Here is an 18,965-nt window from a genome sequence, read left to right on the forward strand (position 1 = left end):
GGTTCCTTTTTCTCCACATCCTTGCAGCACTTGTTATTTGTTGTCTTTTTGATAATAGCCATCCTGACAGGTGTAAGGTGATATCTGATTGAGGGTTTTTTTTTTCTTTTTTTTTCTTTCTTTTTTTTTTTTTGTGGTACACAGGCCTCTCACTGTTGTGGCCTCTCCCGTTGCAGAGCACAGGCTCCGGACGCGCAGGCTCAGCGGCCATGGCTCACGGGCCCAGCCGCTCCGTGGCATGTGGGATCTTCCCGGACCGGGGCACGAACCCATGTCCCCTGTATCGGCAGGCGGACTCTCAACCACTGCGCCACCAGGGAAGCCCCTCATTGAGGTTTTAATTTGCATTTCCCTGGTGATTAGTAATGTTGAGCATCTTTTCATGCACCTGTTGGCCATCTAGACACCTTGTTTGGAAAAATGTCTATTCAGGTTCTCTGCCATTTTAAAATCAGATTTTTTGGTTTTTTTGATGTTAAGTTGTAGGAGTTCTTTGTATTTGGATATTAACTCCTTATCACATGTATCATTTGGGAATATCTTCTCCCATATAGTACGCTGACTCTTCATTCTGTTGCTAGTTTGCTTTGCTGTGCAAAAGCTTTTTTCAGTTTGATGTAGTTCCATTTGTTTATTTTTCCTTTTGTTTCTCTTGCCTGAGGAGACATATACCAAAAATATGGCTAACACCAATGTTGAAGAGTGTACCACTTATGTTACCTTCTAGGAGTTTTATGGTTGCAGGCCTTATAGTTAAGTCTTTAATCCACTTTGAGTTTACTTTTGTATATGGTGTGAGAATGTAGTTCAGTTTGATTCTTCTACAATACATGTAGCTGTTCAGTTTTCCCAACATCATTAATTGAAGAGGCTGCCTTTTTCACATTGTATATTCTTGCCTCCATTGTCTTAGATTCATTGACCATATATGTATGAATTTATTTCTGGGCTCTCTACTCTGTTTCATTGAACTGTGTGTCTGTTTTTGTCCAGTGCCATACTGTTTTGATTACTGTATCTTTGTAGTATAGGTTGATATCAGGGCACATGCTACCTCCAGCTCTGTTCTTTCTCAAGATTGTTTTGGCTACTTGGGGTCTTTTTGTGTTACCATAGAAATTTTAGAATTATTTGTTCTAGTTCTGTGAAAAATGCCATTGGTATTTTTATAGAGATTGTACTGAGTCTGTAGACTTCTTTTGGTAGTATGTCATTTTAACAATGTTAATTCTTCCACTCCATAAGCATAGAATATTTTTCCATTTGTTAATGTTATTTTTAATTTCTTTTATAACTTTCTTACAGGTTTCCAGGTTCAGGTCTTTTACCTCCTCAGTTAGATTTATCCCTAAGTACTTTATTCTTTTTGATACAATTATGAGTGGGATTGTTTTCTTAATTTCTTTTTCTGATAGTTTGTTGTTAGTGTGTGAAACCCAAGAGATTTCTGTATATTAATTTTGTATCCTGCAACTTTACTGAGTTCACTTATTGTTTCTAATAGTCTTTTTTGGTAGCATCTTTAGGATTTTCTAAATGTAGTATCATGTCATGTGCAAACGATGACAGTTTTATTTTTTTCTTTTCCAATTTGAATTCCTTTTATATCTTTGTCTTGTCTGATTGCTGTGGCTAGGACTTCAGTTTCAACATTATGTTGAATAAAGGTGATGGGCATCCTTGTCTTATTCTTGATGTTAGAGGAAATGTTTTCAGCTTTTTCTTGTAGAATATGATGTTGGCTTTGGGTTTTTCATATAGTACCTTTATTATGTTGAGGTATGTTCCCTCTGTATCTACTTTGTTGAGAGTTTTTCTCATAAATGGATTTTGAACTTTGTCAAAAGCTTTTTCTCCATCTATGAAGATGATCATATGATATTTATTCTTTGTTTTGCTAACATGGTTTATTATGTTAGTTGATTTTTGGATGTCAAATTATCCTTGCAACCATAGTTAGAATCCCACTTGATCATGGTGTATGATCCTTTTAATGTATTGTTGAATTTGGTTTGCTAATATTTTGTTGAGGATTTTTGCATCTATATTTATCAGTGATATTGATTTGTAACTTTCCTTTTTTGTGGTGTCTCTAGCTGGTTTTCATATCAGGATGATGCTTGTCTCAGAATGAGTTCAGAGTGTTCCCTCCTCTTGAAATTCTTTGAATAGTTAGAGAAGGGTAAGTGTTAACTCTTTCTTAATGGTTGTTAGAACTCACCTTTGAATTGATCTGGTCATGGACTTTGGTTCATTGGGAGTTTTTTGATTACTGATTCAATTTCATTTCTGGTAATCACTCTGTTCATATTTTCTATTTCTTCCTGATTCAGTCTTGGGAAATTGTACATTTCTAGGAATTTATCCATTTTTTCTAGGTTGTCCATTTATTGTGTATAATTGTTTGTACTAATCTCTTATGTATTTCTGTGGTGTCAGTTGTAATTTCTCTTTCATTTTTTATTTTATTTATTTGGGACCGCTCTTTCTTTTTTTCTTGTTTAATCTGGATAAAGTTTTGTCAGTTTTGTTTAACTTTTCAAAACCAGCTCGTAGTTTCCTTGACCTCTTTTATTTTTTCTTTTAGTCTTTATTTGATTTATTTTTGTTCCGATCTGTATTATTTATTTTCTTTTACTAATTTTGGGCTTTATTTGTTCTTCTCTTTCTAATTCCTTTAGGTGTAAGGTGAGATTGTTTATTTGAGATTTTGTGTGTTTGTTTCCTGAGGTAGGGTGCCAGATCCTGCCTCATGTGGTGGTTGCTGGCCTGCTGGTGGGCAGGGCTGGGTACCCAGGCTGGGGGTCAGGGGCTCCTTGGGCTAGTGTCAGCCTGCTGGTGAGTGGGTAAGCCCCTGGTACTAATAGTCTAGAGGGAGGATTCCAAAATGGTGCTTGAGAGCACCTTGTCCTCATGGTAGAATGAGCTCCCCAAAATGGGTGCTGCCAGCCTTTGTGTCCCCAAGGGGAGTCCCAGTTGCCTCCTACCTCTCCAGGAGGCTCTCCAAAATCAGCAAATGGGTCTGACCCTGGCTCCTTTTAAATTACCACCACTACGCTGGGACTCAGCATGTGAGATTTTGCATGTCCCAGAAGAGTGGGATCTACGTTTCCTACAGCCCTCCTGCTCTCCAATATGCAAGCCCTGTTGGCCTTCACAGACCAACAGGGCTTGCATATTGTTCTTGGGGCTCATCTTCTCAGTGTTGGACCCCTGGGGTAGGGAGTCTGATGTGGAGCTCAGACCCCTCACTCCTTGGGGGAGAACAACTGCAATTGTGATTATCTTCCCATTTGTGGGTCACCTACCCAGGAATGTGGGTCTTCACTATACTGAGTCTTTACCCCTCCTATCCATCTCATTGTGGTTACTTCTTAATATCTTTACTTGTGGACAGTCTTTTCTGGTAGTCTTCATGTCATTCTCATCAATAGTTGCTCTGTAAATAGTTGTAATTTTGGTGTGCCTGTGGGAGGAGGTAAATTTGGGGTCTTCCTACTCCATCATTTTGGGTGCCCCTCTCAAAATTTCATTTCTTTAAAATGGTTTAAGTACTCATCAAGAAAGCAAAGTAGTCATGCAAATATCATAAAATATCATGATATATTTTAAAACATTTTTTTTTTTCAGGAAGAAGTCTATAGTGAAAGAGCTTAAAGTAAAAGAAGATATGCCTCAAGTCCAGGTAACACAGAATCTCTCTCTGTGCATCTAAATGTGATTAATAAGGCTCTGATAATTGTATATATAGACAATATTAGTACGTATATGAATATAGGTGTGTATGTATGTGTGTTTGTGAGTGTATATGTGTACTAAATTTCTTCCTAAGATACTTCTTTCTTGTCAGTTGACTTTTCTCAGCAAGTTTCGAAAACCAAATGTTAAATTTAGACACACTTACTGTCAAGGTTATGAAAATTATCATAGTTCACTCAATTATAGGCAGTATCATGGAGGAAAGAACATCATATTATGAGTCAGAGCAGACTTACTAGTTAAGTGACATTAGACAAGTCCCTTTAACCTACTTGAACTTCATATTTTTCATCACTAAAATGGGTAAAACAATAACTTCCCTATCTATTTTAAGAAGGTATAAGAGATGCAAGAAGCAAATAGGAAAAATTTTCAGAGATTGTAAATATAGCCCACTCTTTTTTATGTGATCCAATGAAAAGAATACAAGTAACCCTTTGTTTCATCTTGTCTTTGGTAAACTTTCTTTTGCTACAAGTTAACTTCTTAACTATCAGAGCATCATGTCACCCATTTGGTCACTCTCATCCCATGAGTGGCTGGACTAAGTGTCCTACAAGTATGTACCTGCATGATTCAAGAATCAAATAACATAAATTTGCAAAGAAAATGAGAGTACTGCTTGAAATATTGAATATAAAATGAACAACTTTATGGTATTAGTTTTCTATTTCTGCATAACAAGTTACCTCACATTTTGCAGCTTAAAACAATTTAAATTGTCTCATAGTTTTGAATGGCTTAGGAGTCTGAGCATGGCTAATCTGTGTCCTATGCTCAAGGCCTCACCATACAGCAGTCAAGGCGTTGGCTAGGCTCTGCTTTTTTTGGTCACTTGGGGTCCTCTTCCAAGCTTAAGTTGATGTGGCAAATTTCAGTTCTGTGCAGTTGTAGGACTGGGGCATTTAGCCATGTGGCCTTCTCCATAAGCAGTTTACATTATAGCATCTCACTTCTTCTTTAAGGCCAGCAAAGAGTCTCTCTTTCTTGCTAAGACAGTCTCATGCAATATAATATGATCATGAGAGTGACACCTTATCACCTCAGCTATATAGTTGATCCTTGAACGACATGGAGGTTAGGAATGCCATCCCCTCCCTCACAGTTGAAAATCTGCATACTGCTATCTCTGCCTCAAAAACAAAGGAATTGATAAATGACTCACCAAAGGGCAGGAAGGCGAAACAGCTAGGGTAGAGTCAGGACTCAAACCCTAGTTATTTTATTTTATTATTTTTTATTTTTTATTTTTTTTGCGGTACGCGGGCCTCTCACTGTTGTGGCCTCTCCCGTTGCAGAGCACAGGCTCCGGATGCGCAGGCTCAGTGGCATGGCTCGTGGGCCCAGCCGCTCTGTGGCATGTGGGATCTTCCCAGACCGGGGCATGAACCTGTGTCCCCTGTATCAGCAGGTGGACTCTCAACCACTTCGCCACCAGGGAAGCCCCAAACCCTAGTTCTTTTGATTCCACATATTGTGATCTCTAATCGAACACACTTTTCCCTATATGTAGTTGATATAAAGATCTGTAAAATGAAAATATAGGTACAGTATTCATTGAAAAATATCCTTGTATAAGTGGACCCAGGCAGTTCAAACCCATGCTGTTCACAGGTCAAATATATAATACAGTCTAGTAAGTGGATTGGCATCTCATCACTGTGCAATATTCTGTTGGCTAAAAGCAAGTCACAGGTTGTATTCACACTAAAAGGAGTGGATTATACAGAGCATAACTTTAGGGATGGAGATCATGGAGGCCATTTTAGAATTCTGCCTACCATACCAGGTGATTTTATATAGAACAGCATTTTGTGTGTATTTTAAAAACATTTATTATAATTCCATTTTTTAATTAATATTGTAAGTCTTGAAACTAGTGTTTTAGTTCATTTGGGCCATGTCTTAGTCCCTTCAGACTGCTTTAACAAAATGTCAGGGATTGGGTAGCTTATAAACAACAGAAATTTATTTTTAACAGTTCTGGGGGCTAGATGTTCAAAATCAGAGTACCAGCATGATGGGGTGAGGGTCCTCTTCTGGCTTTCAGAATTCTTGTATTCTCATATGGCAGAAGGAGAGCTTTCTCAGGCCCCTTTTATAAGGGTGTTAATCTCATTCATGAAGGCTCTGCCCTCATGACCTAATCACCTCCCAAAGGCTTTGCCTCCTAATATGATCACAGTGGGCATTAGGATTTCAACATAATGAATTTGGGGGCAGGACACAAACATTTGGACCATAGCAGGCTTCTGTAACAAAATACTTTAGACTGGGTAGCTTAAATAACAAACATTTATTTCTCACAGTTCTGGAGGTAGGGAAGTCCAAAGATCAAGTCACCAGCAGATTTGGTGTCCAGTGAGAACCTGATTCCCGGTTCATAGATGGCCATATTCTTGCTGTGTCTTTACATGGCAGAAATGGCAAAGGAGCTCTCTAGAATCTCTTTTATAGGGTGCTAATTCCATTCATGAGAGTACCACCCTCATGACCTATTCATCTTCCAGTGGCTCCACCTCCAAATACCATTACATTAGGGATTAGATTTCAGTATATGAATTTCGGGGGGCACAAGCATTCAATTTGTCGCAGATAGTGTCATTTAAATTTTTTTTTCTGAATTTAAAATAAAAATTTTCTGTGTGGGTATAATATTTTCTGGAGAAGGTCTGTGGATTTAATGAGAATTTTAAAGGAATTTGGGAATTTATCTCCCTCCTCCAAAACTCCATTATGAACTATCACTGATCTAGACCATTTTACAGAGACCAATAGAAGCTAAAATGTGACTTGCTTAGTTTAGAGAACAAATTGGTACTGAAATCTGAACTGCAGACATGGCTCTCGGAATCCTGCTTAGCATTTGCAATTATAGTCAGTCCTTGAACAACATGGGTTTGTGCTGTGAGGGCCCACTTATACATGGATTTTTTCCAATAAATATGTACTGTAGTACTACACAATCTGTGGTTGGTTGAATCTGCAGGTGTGGAACCATGTATACAAAGGGCCAGCTGTAAATTTATATGTGGATTTTCCATTGGGTGGGTTCCTGTAACCCCCATGTTTTTCAAGGGTAAGTTATAGGGAAAATGTATTCGGTTTTGCTTCCTCAGGCAGGCATGGGTATTAGAATCAGTTGGTATTATTATCTATCTGTCCAAGTAAGTATAATGTTTGTAAAATTTTTTAATAAGTCATGTGAAACTATATTTTAGTTTTTTTACATGACATAGTTTTTTTATTAGTTGTTCATTAGGGTATGGATTGGATTTTGCAGTCAGGGAGAACAACTAGAGAGTTTTTGCAATAATTTAACTCAGTGATAAACTAGTTAATTATAAGTTAAATATATTAAGATAGAAATGTAAATAACATTTCTTATAATCCAAATTTTACTGTTGCCAAATGGAAAGATTTAATTTTACAAAAATATTAATCCCTTAAAATTAATAAATGTACTGCATTTCTAGTCAGAATTCAAAAAGGACTTTTTTAAAAGGCAGAAATGATTTGAAGATTATGTAGAATTTACCTGTAAAGTTATCTAGGAGCCTTTTAAAAAATGGTAGTTCTTTGACCAGTTTCCAAATTCCTTTTGAGATTATTGGTGCATCTATTTTTGTAGTTTATATTTTCATATAAATTTATCCATTTCTAATGGTTTTTCAAGTGTACTGCTTGAATTTTACGTTACATGTTTTTTTTCTGTATCTCTATTTCTAACTTCTTTTTCCATTTACAGAAGTGTTTGTTGTTGTTTTTTCCTTTCCTTTTAATCAGGTTTGTCAGGGGATTATAATTTTTATATAAAAATAGGTTTGGAGTTTCACTTAGCTATTTTACTGTTTTATTTCTTGTTGCTGTTACTGTTTGTTTTCTACTTAATTACTCTAACCTTTATTGTTATTAATTTCTTCTGCCACTTTTTGTCTTTGGTTTATTTTTAGTTTCTTTTTCAAATCTGTATTAGTTATATAGGTAGTTTATTTATTTTTACATTTGTTTAATTACAGTAAACAATATTGAGGCTACACATTTTTCACTGAATACAACTTCATTTGTACTTTATAGGTGTTTGAGTTTTTCTTTGTTTCACAAAAATGTTTTTAGTTCATCTTTTCATTGTTGATTTACCTTTTTATAGAATTAACATCAGAAAATAGTACATAGAAAGCCCATACTTTTTGAAAGTTTTAAAAGGTATGTTTTGTGGTCAAGTGCATATGTTTATTTCAGTTTTCTATTACTCTATAACAAAGTACAACTAATATTTAGAGGTTTACTACACCAATAGTTAATTATTTCTCATTGATTTTTGGGTTGGCTGGGCTTATCGGGATGATTCTTCTGCTCCATGTTGTACTGGGGTCACTCATGTAGCTTCATTCAGCTTTAGAATGTTTAAGATGGCTTCCTCAAATGTCTGGTGGTAAGTGGAATGGCTAAGGGCTGAATCTTTCTTTCATGTGGTTGATCATCATTTAGTAGTCAAGCCCATGTATCATTACACAGAAGCTGGACTCCAGTAGGTCAAAAGAAACTGCAAGAACCTTTAAGACCTGCACTCAGAAGCCCTAGAACATAATTTCCCCACATTTTACTGGTTAGGGGCCAGCCCAGACTCAAAGGGAGGGAAAATATATTCTACTTTTTGATGGGAGAAAGAGCATATGTAGGTAGGGGTGGTACAAATTATAGATGGTCATTTTTGGAAATAGTCTATGATAGTCTTCCCTCTGGCTACATGTTAATATTTCTCCCACATGCAAAATGTACTCACCTCTTCCTTCTAAAATCTCATTACATTCTAGTTTTATCTTGAAGTCTAAGATCTTATCATCTCTACCAGGTCTAGATATGGATGAGGCTTCTTGGCACAGCTCCTTTTGATCTGGAGATGTGTTATCTAAAAAGGCAAGTGGTGCAATCACTGAGGAAAACAGTATGAAGGTTCCTCATAAGACTGAAAATAGAACTGCCACATGATCCAGCACTTCCACTCCTGGGTATATATTCAAAGGAAACAGGAATATTAATTTAAAAGATACATGCACCCCAGTGTGTTCATAGTAGCATTATTTACAATAGCCAAAATATGGAAACATCCTAAGTGTCCATCAACATATGAATAGATATTATTGATATATATATATCAATAATATATATATACGTGGTATATATATATATGTGTATATATATATATTTATATATAATGGAATACTATTCAACCATAAAAAAAGAATGAAAATTTGCCATTTGCAACAACATAGATGGACCTGAAGAGTATTATGCTTAGTGAAATAAGTCAGAGAAGACAAATACTGTATGTTACCATATATATTGGAAATCTAAAAAATAAACAAATAAATATAACAAAACAGAAACAGACTCACAGATATAGAGAAAAAAACTAGTGTTTACCGGTGGGGGGCAGCATAGAGGTAGCGGATTGAGAGTTACAAACTACTATGTATGAAATACATAAGCTACAAGGATATGTTGTACAGCACAGGAAACATAGCAGAAAAAAATAAATAAACAGGCAATTTATTGTATTTTTACCACCCTCCAACACATGCCTAACATGTTACTGAGAAAAGAATAAGATGACTGCAAGAGACACTATTATTCAAAAGAGGGGGAAACAGAAAGCACATGATTCAGGGCAATTCTGAAATCCAGCCAGACACTTGTCACTAGTTCTCTTGACTCTCAGGGTGGGGAATGTACCTAGATTAGGGTCTAGTTTTGCTTCCCGGGAATGATTTCCCAATTCATTGTTATAAGTAGCCCTTGATTTTATGGTATGGTACATTGAATCCACTGTCTGACTCATCATTCTTTTTCTGTAAGAAATGACCCATGTTTGCAGTGGAATAATGCTCTTAGCCTGCTTTCTGCTCATAAAAAATTAGGGATCTGGAGATTGCATTTTGAAATGTCCCTGTCCCTTTTAGTCTAGTATGATGGTGTTTCTCTTAAAAACTGTTTTCCCTGTATGTTATTGTGGTGCATTCTTTTTTTTAGTTTATTTTATTGAAGTATAGTTGATTTACAGTGTTGTGTTAATTTCTGCTGTACAGCAAAGTGATTCAGTTATACATATATACATACATACACACTCATATATGTATATATATTATTTTTCATATTCTTTTCCATTATGGTTTATTACAGGGTATTGATTATAGTTCCCTGTGCTGTACAGTAGGACCTAGTTATTTATTCATTCTGTATATAATAGTTTGCATCTGCTAATCCCAGACTCCCATGGCATCCCCCCCCACCCCTTGGCAACCACAAGTCTTTTCTCTATGTTTATAGTCTGTTTCTGTTTCATAGATAAGTTCATTTGTGTCATATGTGTATTCTTTTACCCAAAAGTCAATATACATGATTCTTTCTAAGATAGATCTTATTTTACTTAAGTTGTTTTAGGCTTCTGCAGGACAGTACCCTCAAGATTATAAGTTCTTTTCTCTAATTAGGAGCATTTTTGAAGAATATTTAAATCTTTCTGAGATTTTAACAAAGGGTTTTATAGCACACCCTTGATTTGACTTTTACTCTGAAGCTACATTTCATTGTCAATACCATGGTCTTGATCTTTGTCCTAAAGTAGTTTCTTTGTTTGAGAATTTTTTTTGAGAACGAGAGATAGTGTCCTGGACCCTCTATATATTTTCTAATTTTTGCTTTAGAATTGATCAGTTCTTTCTTTAACTCTTCTTTCTTCTTTCAGTACCTTATTATATATCCAACCCTAATATAAGCGAAACAGTTCTTTTATCATTCTGGCTGGAAATTTCCTCAGCCACATCCACAAGTTTAGTAGGTATGTTTTTAACCTTGCAAGTTACTCCAGCCCCGAGTTTTGTGAGTTGTTCTGTCACTGTGTAAAAGAGTTCCTTCCCCCCTTTCCAGCCCCCAGTATCAGTTTTCCAACCTCACTGCCTTTTATAGCCTCCACTAACAGATTGTTTGCCATTCCTCCAGGCTTCACCTATAGCCTTCTTCCTACTTTTCTGGTATCCAACAATAGTGTCTTTACCACCCTTCAACTTCTGCTTACCTGCTGGACCCAAAGCCAGTGCTAAATGTTTTTAGTTTTTGTTGTTGCATCACCTTGCTTGCAGGTGTTTCTATTACTGCATATCAAACTACCCCCAAATTTAGTGAATTAAAACAGTAATGGTTTATTATTTCTCACAATTCATGGGTTTGCTGCACTCAGCTGGGCAGTGTCTCTGTTTGATGTCATGTTGCTTAAGGTCTGTCAAGCGGCTGCATTCATGTGGGAGCTCAGCTAGAGCTAGAAATGTCCAAGATAGTTTTTCTCACATGTCTGTTGCCCTGTCATTCACTAGTCTAGCCCAAGCTTCTTTATATGGTGACTGGGAACCAAGCAGGCAAAAGCAAAAACAGTTAAGCTTGTTACAGGCTGGGATTATAAACCCTTGAAGTTTTTTCAGCTTATTCTGTAAGGAAGTCCTAGTCATTAGGCTAGTCCATATTCAGGGGGAGGAGTGGCATAGAGTAGGAGAAATTGTCTGCAGCCATTTATGAAAGTAATCCAACACAATATTCAATTTTTGTAAATGTTCTAATGACATAGTGCACATTTTCTATTGCTAGATATACCAGTCAACTTTTCCTTAATAACAAATTACTCCAAAACTTAGTGATTTAAAATAGCAGATAGTCGTTATTTCTCTTAGTGGCTGGATAGGTGTTTTCTCTGGGCAGGCATGGTATGTATGGAATCCCAGCTGGGGCATCTAGGACAGATAGGACCTCTTTTAGTCTTATCTTCCAGGAGGCCAGCCCTGGGTAGTCTACAGAAGGATTCTCAGTAGAAAGAGAACAAAACAAAGCTGGAAGACTTTCTTGAGGCCTAAACTCAGACCTCAGATAGTGCTATTTGCATTGCATCCTATTGGCCAAAGCAAGTCACAGGCTAGCCTATTTTCAAGGGGTGAAGAAATAGATTTCACCTTTGGGAGCTACTGCAGAGAATTTATGGCTATTTGTAGCCTACCACAGTGGGGTATATATTTTTTCCCTTTCTTTCTGTCCTCCTCTTATTTTCTCTCTTTACAAAATTCAATTACATCTAGGTTATTTTAATTCTCTATACCTTTATTAGAAAATAGGCTAGACTGCTATATAAAGAGATCCCATATAATTCAATGGCTTAAACAAGATAGAATATTATTTTCCTCTCATTGAAAGTTTGGGTAAGTGGTTTCAGGTGGGTATAATAGTTTGATGTTTCTGGGACCCCGTCTCTTCACTTCTTGCTCTTATTTTTCATTGAAGTCTAGAAATTTTTATTACATCTTAAATTTTAAAATTTATCTCAAGGAAGTTTTATTTACCTATTTATTTTATTATTGTTTATCTTTCTTCTTTTTATCCCTCTGGAACTGATATTTCAATATTATAATTCGTAGGTCTGTTCTTTTATTTTTCCTCTTTCATTTCTCCTGAAGTAATTTGTATATGTATGTTTGCGGGTTTTTTTTTTAATTATAGTTGATGTACAGTATTATGACAGTTTCAGGTGAGCTACATGGTGATTCCACATTTATATACATTATGAAATGATCACCATGATAAGTCTATTAACCACCTGTCCCCACACAAAGTTCTTACAATGTTATTTACCATATTCCTTCAGTGTATGTAACATTCCCCGTGGCTAATTTATTTTTTAACTGGAGGTTTGTATCTCTTGATACCCTTCACCTATTTCACTCCCCCCAACCTGGTAATCACCAATTTGTTCTTTGTATCCGAGTCTGTTTTCATTTCATTTTGTCTGTTTGTTTTGTTTTTTAGATGATAATATAAGTGAGATCATATGGTATTTGTCTTTCTCTGTCTGACTTATTTCACTTAGCATAATACACTCTAGGTCCATCCATGTTGTTCCAAATGGCAAGATTCCATTTTTTATGGCTGAGTAATAGTCCTTTGTATATGTGTATATATGTGTGTGTGTTCATCTTGCATTTTCTTTATCCATTCATTTGTTGATGGACACTTAGTTTGCTTCCATATCTTGGCTATTGTAAATAATGCTGTAATGAACATAGGGGTGCATATATTATTTGAATTAGTGGGGTTTTTTGGCAGGGTAAATACCTAGAAGTGAAAATACTGGATCATATGGCACTTCTATTTTTAATTTTTTTGAGGAATCTCCCTGCTGTTTTCCACAGTGGCTGTACCAATTTACATTCCCACCAACAGTGTATTAGGATTCCCTTTTCTTCACATTCTTGCCAACCCTTGTTATATATATATTTATTTATTTATTTTGGCTGCACTGTGCGGCATGTGGGATATTAGTTCCCCAACCAGGCATTGAACCTGTGCCCCTTGCAGTGGAAGTGTGGAGTGTTAACCACTGCACTGCCAGGGATGTCCCCAACCCTTGTTATTTCTTGTCTTTTTGATGATCATTCTGACAGGTATAAGGGAGTATCTCACTGTGGTTTTTGTGTGTATTTTCCAGATGATTAGTGATGTTGAGCATCTTTTCATGAACTGATTGGCTATCTGTATATCTTCTTTGGAAGAATGTCTTTTTAGGTACTCTGCCCATTTTTTTAATAGATTGTTTGTCTTTTTGATATTGACTTGTATGAGTTCTTTGTGTATTTTGGATATTTACCCCTTATCCGATATATCATTTGCAAATATCTTCTCCCATTCAGTAGGTAGCCTTATTGTTTTGTTGATACCTTCACTGCGCAGAAGCTTTTTAGTTTAATGTAATTCCGTTTGTTTATTTTTGCTTTTGCTTCCCTTCCCTGAGGAGACATATGCAAAAAATATGGCTAAGAGCAGTTTCAAAGAGGTTACTGTCTATGTTCTCTTCTAGAAGTTTTATGGTTTCAGGTCTTACATTTATGCCTTTAATCCATTTCAGGTGGATTTTTTGGTATATGGTGTGAAAAATAGTCCAGTTTGACTCTATTCCATGCAGCTGTCCAGTATTCCAAACACCAGTTATTGAAGAGGCAGTCTTTTCCTCATTGTATATTCTTGCTTCCTTTGTCATAGATTAGTTGCCCATATAAGTGTGGCTTTAGTTTGGGGCTCTCTGTTCGGTTCCATTGATCTATGTGTCTGTTTTTGCTCCAGTACCATCCTGTTTTAATTAGTATAGCTTTGTAGTACAGTTTGAAATCAGGGGATGTGATACCTCCAGCTTATTCTTCTTTTCTCAAGATTGTTTTGGCTATTCAGGATCTTTTATGTTACCATAGAAATCTTAGAATTATTTGTTCTTATTTGTGAAAAATGCCATTGATATTTTGATAGAGATTACATTGAACCCATTGAATTCCTGGGGTGGTGTGGTCATTTTAACAATATTAATTCTTCCAATCCACGAACACAGAATATTTTTCCATTTGTGGAAATTCTTTCATCATTCTTATAAATTTCAGGGTATGAGTCTTTTATATTTTTGGTTAGATTTATTCCTAGGTATTATATTCTTTTTGAAGCAATTGTAATTAACATTGTTTTCTTAAGTTCTCTTTCTGATAGCTTGTTATTCTGTATACTGATTTTGTATCCTGCAACCTTAATAGTTTTTTGGTGAAGTCTTTGGGGGTTTTTATAATAGTATTACATCATCTGCAAATAATGACAATTTTACTTCTTCCTTTACAATTTGGATTACTTTATTTTTCTTGCATAATTGCTCTAGCTAGGACTTCCAACACTATGTTGGATAATGTGGTGAGTATGGGCATCCTTGTCTTGTTCCTGATCTTAGAGGAAAGGCTTTCAGCTTTTCACCATTGAGTATTATGTTATCTGTATGTTTGTCATATATAGCCTTTATTACATTGAGGTACATTCTCTCTATACCCACTTTGTTGAAGTTTTTTATCAAAAATAAATGTTGAATTTTGTCAAGTGCTTTTCTGCATCTATTTAGATGATTATGTAATATTTATTCCTTGTTTTTTTTTTAATGTGGTATATTACATTGATTGATTTTTGGATGTTAAACCATCCTAGCATCTCTGTTTGGAATCCCACTGAATCATGATGTATGATCTTTTTAATGTATTATTGAATTTCATTTGCTAATACTTTGTAGAGAAATTTTGCATCTATGTTCATCAGTGATATTGACCTATAATTTTCTTTTTTGGAGTGTTTTTGCCTGGTTTTGGTATTGGGGTAATGCTGGCTTTGTAAAGTGCATTTGGAAATGTTCCCTCCTTCTCAATTTGTTGGAGTAATTTGAGAAGGATATGTATTAACTCTTAAAACATTTGGTAGAATTCACCTGTGAAGCCATCACATTTGGAATTTTGTTGGGAGTTTTAGAATTTTTATTTCAATTTCATTATTATAAATTGGTTTATTCATATTTTCTATTTCTTTCTGATTCAGTCTTGGAAGATTGTATGTTTCTAGAAATTTTTTCTAGGTTGTCTAATTTGTTGGCATATAATTGTTCATACTGTTCTCTTATGGTTATTTGTATTTTTGTGGTGTCAATTATAATTTCTCCTCTTTAATTTCTGATTTTATTTATTTACACACTCTTTTTTTTCTTGATGATTCTGACAAAAGTTTTGTCTGTTTTGTTTTCTTTACAAAGAACCACCTCTTAGTTTCATTGGTCTTTTATGGGGTTTTTTAGCTTCTATTTCATTTATTTCTGCACTGATAATTATTATTTCCTTCCTTCTACTAACTTTTGCTTTGTTTGTTCTTTTCCTAGTTCCTTTAAATATAAAGTTATATTATTTATTTGTGATTTTTCTTGTTTCTTAAAGTAGGCCTGTATTGCTGTGAATTTCCCTTTTAGAACTGCTTCTGCTGTGTCCCATAGATTTTGGAAAGTTGTTTTTCATTTTTCTTATTTCCCCTTTGATTTCTCCATTGGCACATTGGTTGTTGAAGTAGCATGTTGTTTAGTCTCCATGTGTTTGTGTTTTTATCCAGTTTTCTTCTTGTAATTAACTTCTGGTTACCTACCACTGTGGTCAGAAAAAATGCTTGGTATGCTTTCAGTCTGCTTGCTTTTATCCAGACTTGTTTTGTGGCCTAATATGTGATCTATCCTGGAGAATGTTCCATGTGCACTTGGAAAGAATGTATATTGTTTCTTTTGAATGGAATATTCTGTATATATCTAGTAAGTTCATCTGATTGAATGTGTCATTTAAGGCCTGTGTTTCCTCATTGATTTTTGTCTGAATTTTCTATCCATTGATGTAAGTGGGGGTATTAAAGTCCCCTACTATTATTTTATTGCTGTTTATATCTCTCTTTATTTCTGTTAATATTTGTTTTATATATGTAGGTGCTCCTATGTTGCATGCATAAAGTTTACAAGTGTTATATTCTCTTGTTGGATTGATCTCTTTTGTTACAGTCTTTTTAAAAGTCTACTTTGTCTGATATAAGTATTGCTACCCAGCTATCTCTTTGTTTTCATTTGTATCATGTATCTTTTTCCATTCTTTCACTTCCATTTGGTAGGTTTGAGTGAGTCTCCTATAGACACATATATAATGTTTTTTTTTTTAATCCATTCAGCCACCTTATATCTTTTGAATGGAGAGTTTAGTCCTTTTACATTTAAAGTAACTTTGACATGTATGTACTTATTGCCATTTCGTTAATTGTTTTCTGGCTGTTTTTGTAGTTCTCTGTTCTTGTCTTCCTCTCTTTCTCTGTTCTCATGTGATTTGATTGTTTTCTTTAGTTTTAGTTTTTTTTCTCATTTTCTTTTGTTTATCCACTATAAGTTTTTTCTTTGAGGTTACTGTGAGGTTTTCATATAACATCCTATGTATATAACAGTCTCTTGTAAGTTGATAGTAAATTATGAGTTACATTCCAAAGCTTTATATTTTTTACTACCCCCCAAGGTTTTTATATTTTTGATGACACGTTTTACATATTTTAATTCTATGTACCCCTTGACTATTGTATTTTAATTACTTTTACTACTTTTGTCTTTTATCCTTTGTACTTGCTTTATAAGTGAACCAACCATCCACTACCTTTATTATTTATTTACCTTTTCTGGTGAGATTTTTACTTTCATATTTTTTCTTACTATTAATTAGTTCCTTTTCTTTTTAGTTTAGAGAAGTCCCTTTAACATTTTTCTAAGGCTGGTTTAATGGTGATAAACTTCTTTAGCTTTTGATTGTGTGTAAAACTCTTAATCTCTCCTTCATTTCCTAATGATAACCTAGCCAGGTAGAGAATTCTTGGTTGGTTTCTTTTTTTCTTTCAGTACTTTGAATATGTCATTCCACTCCCTTTTGGCCTACAAAGTTTCTGATGAAAAATCTTTTCATAGCCTTATGGGGTTTTCCTTGTACCTAATAAGTTGCTTTTCTCTTGCTGCTTTTAAGATTTCCTCTTTATCTTTAACTTGTACCATTTTAATTACAAAGTATAGCAGTGTGTTTCTCTTTGTGTTCATGTTATTTGGAATTCTCTTTGTTTTCTGGACCTGGATGTCTGTTTTCTTCCCCAGATTAGAGAATTTTTCAGCCATTATTTCTTCAAGTAATTTTTCTGGCCTTTTCTCTCTCTTTTCTCCTTTTGGGGACCCCCATAAATGCAAATGTTATTTTGTTTAATGTTGTCCTAGAGGTCCCTTAAGGCATCCTCACTTTTTAAAATTCTTTTCTCATTTTGCTGCTCTTTCTGGGTGTTTTCCATTGCTTTGTCTTCCTACTTGCTTATTTGTGCTTCTTTTTCATCCATTCTGATGTTGAACCCATCTAGCTTGTTTTTCAGTTCATTATAACTTCCTGTTTGGTATTTTCTTATATTTTTTGTCTCTTTGTTGAAGGTCTCACTATGCTCATTCATTCCTTTCCTGAAATTGGTGAGCTTTTTTATGATCATTGCTTTAAAATCTTTTAGGTTGAAACTCTTTTAGGTTGGTCATCTCTGTTTTATTAAGGCCTTTTTCCGGGGATTTGCCTTGGTCTATAGTGTTGAACATATATTCCTCTGTCTCTTCATTTTGCCTGTCTCTCTGTGTTTGTCTATAGGTATTAGGGGAAGTAACTACCTCCTGCAGTCTTGAAGGAGTGGTCTTGTGTAGGAGCTGTTCTGTGTGGCCTAAAAGTGCAATCTTCCCCGACCACAAGAGTCAGGCACTTCATGGGCATCCCTCACAGTGGGCTGCATCAACCAGCTGTGATGCAACCAAGGCTGGTGCACAGGTTTGAGTCACTTGCCTGTCCTGGTTGTAGCTAGGTCTCTGTGTGGGCTAGGTAGAACTTGGGGCCCTTGCCTGGCCAAGTTGTGGCCTGTTTACTGCATGGGCAGAGCAGGGTTCAGAACGTTTACCCATCCTGGTTTTGTGGGGGGTGCTGTTTGATTAATTCTTGAAGTGTTTCTGTTATCGATGGTGTGCCATGCCCTGTCAGTGTTCCAAGGGGAGAAATCTGATTTAACACCTAGTTTCAGGTTGATTGGATGCCAGGCCCTCAGGTAGTAGCTTTTAAAGTGTGCAGATATATACTGTGCTGTGGGGCCACAATTGTAATCCCTGCTGGTCTCCAGACCAGGAGATCTGGAGGTGTCCCCTGGGCAACATTTGCAAAAAGCAAAGCTCCTGATGAGCATATAAGCTCCTTTCTCGGAAGTCTTGTCAAGCTGTGGTGAGGCCAAGGGGGTACACAAACCTGATGTCTCCCTGGTTACGTTTCCTGGGAGTGTGTCCTTAGCCTCCGAAAGTGTGGTAAACCTGAAGCCTGTCCCTCAGGGTGAAGCTCCAGGCTGAGGGTGGTGGCCTGCCAATAACTGTCTCCATGTTACAGTCCCGTGGAACTCAGGAACACCAGCCCCATGGGCCACTGGGGCTAAGTGATCAGGGGGTTTCCCTTGTGTGGATTGTGTACTCCCACTGGCTTTAGCTGGGTAGCTGGAGAGTGTAGGGGGTGGGTCTTGCTCTCTTGCTTCAGGAAGGCAATGGGAAAATGACCTGACTGCCTGCCCACAGGCTTTAGCAATGCAGCATTGAGAGTGCCTTGTCTGTGTGCATGCATTGGGCTTAGACCCTGACTTCTCAGTCTTGCCACCCTCAGTTTAGGGGGCAGGGGAGTGTTGAGTCAGATTTAGGCTGGGAGAGGGATAATACCATGACTGCTTGCATTCATCAGCCCCAGCCAGAGGGAGGGGGAGTA

The 18,965-nt window shown here is 36.2% G+C and overlaps 1 protein-coding gene across 4 annotated transcripts in view; it reads left to right on the forward strand.

Annotated features, from left to right (window-relative positions):
• CCDC7 (coiled-coil domain containing 7) overlaps positions 1-18,965 on the forward strand; it is a 326,255-nt gene that overhangs the window by 75,310 nt on the left and 231,980 nt on the right. For all 4 annotated transcript variants that reach the window (XM_089906460.1, XM_089906462.1, XM_089906463.1 and 1 more), the window contains exon 13: positions 3,631-3,685. In XM_089906460.1, the coding sequence (XP_089762586.1) occupies positions 3,631-3,685 (55 nt within the window). The remainder of the gene's footprint in view (positions 1-3,630; positions 3,686-18,965) is intronic.

This window comes from Delphinapterus leucas, chromosome 2, assembly GCF_059928025.1.
Source record: "Delphinapterus leucas isolate spDelLeu-1000000601 "Yukka" chromosome 2, BTC_Dleu_Yukka2, whole genome shotgun sequence".
In the NCBI taxonomy this organism is placed as follows: domain Eukaryota; kingdom Metazoa; phylum Chordata; class Mammalia; order Artiodactyla; family Monodontidae; genus Delphinapterus; species Delphinapterus leucas.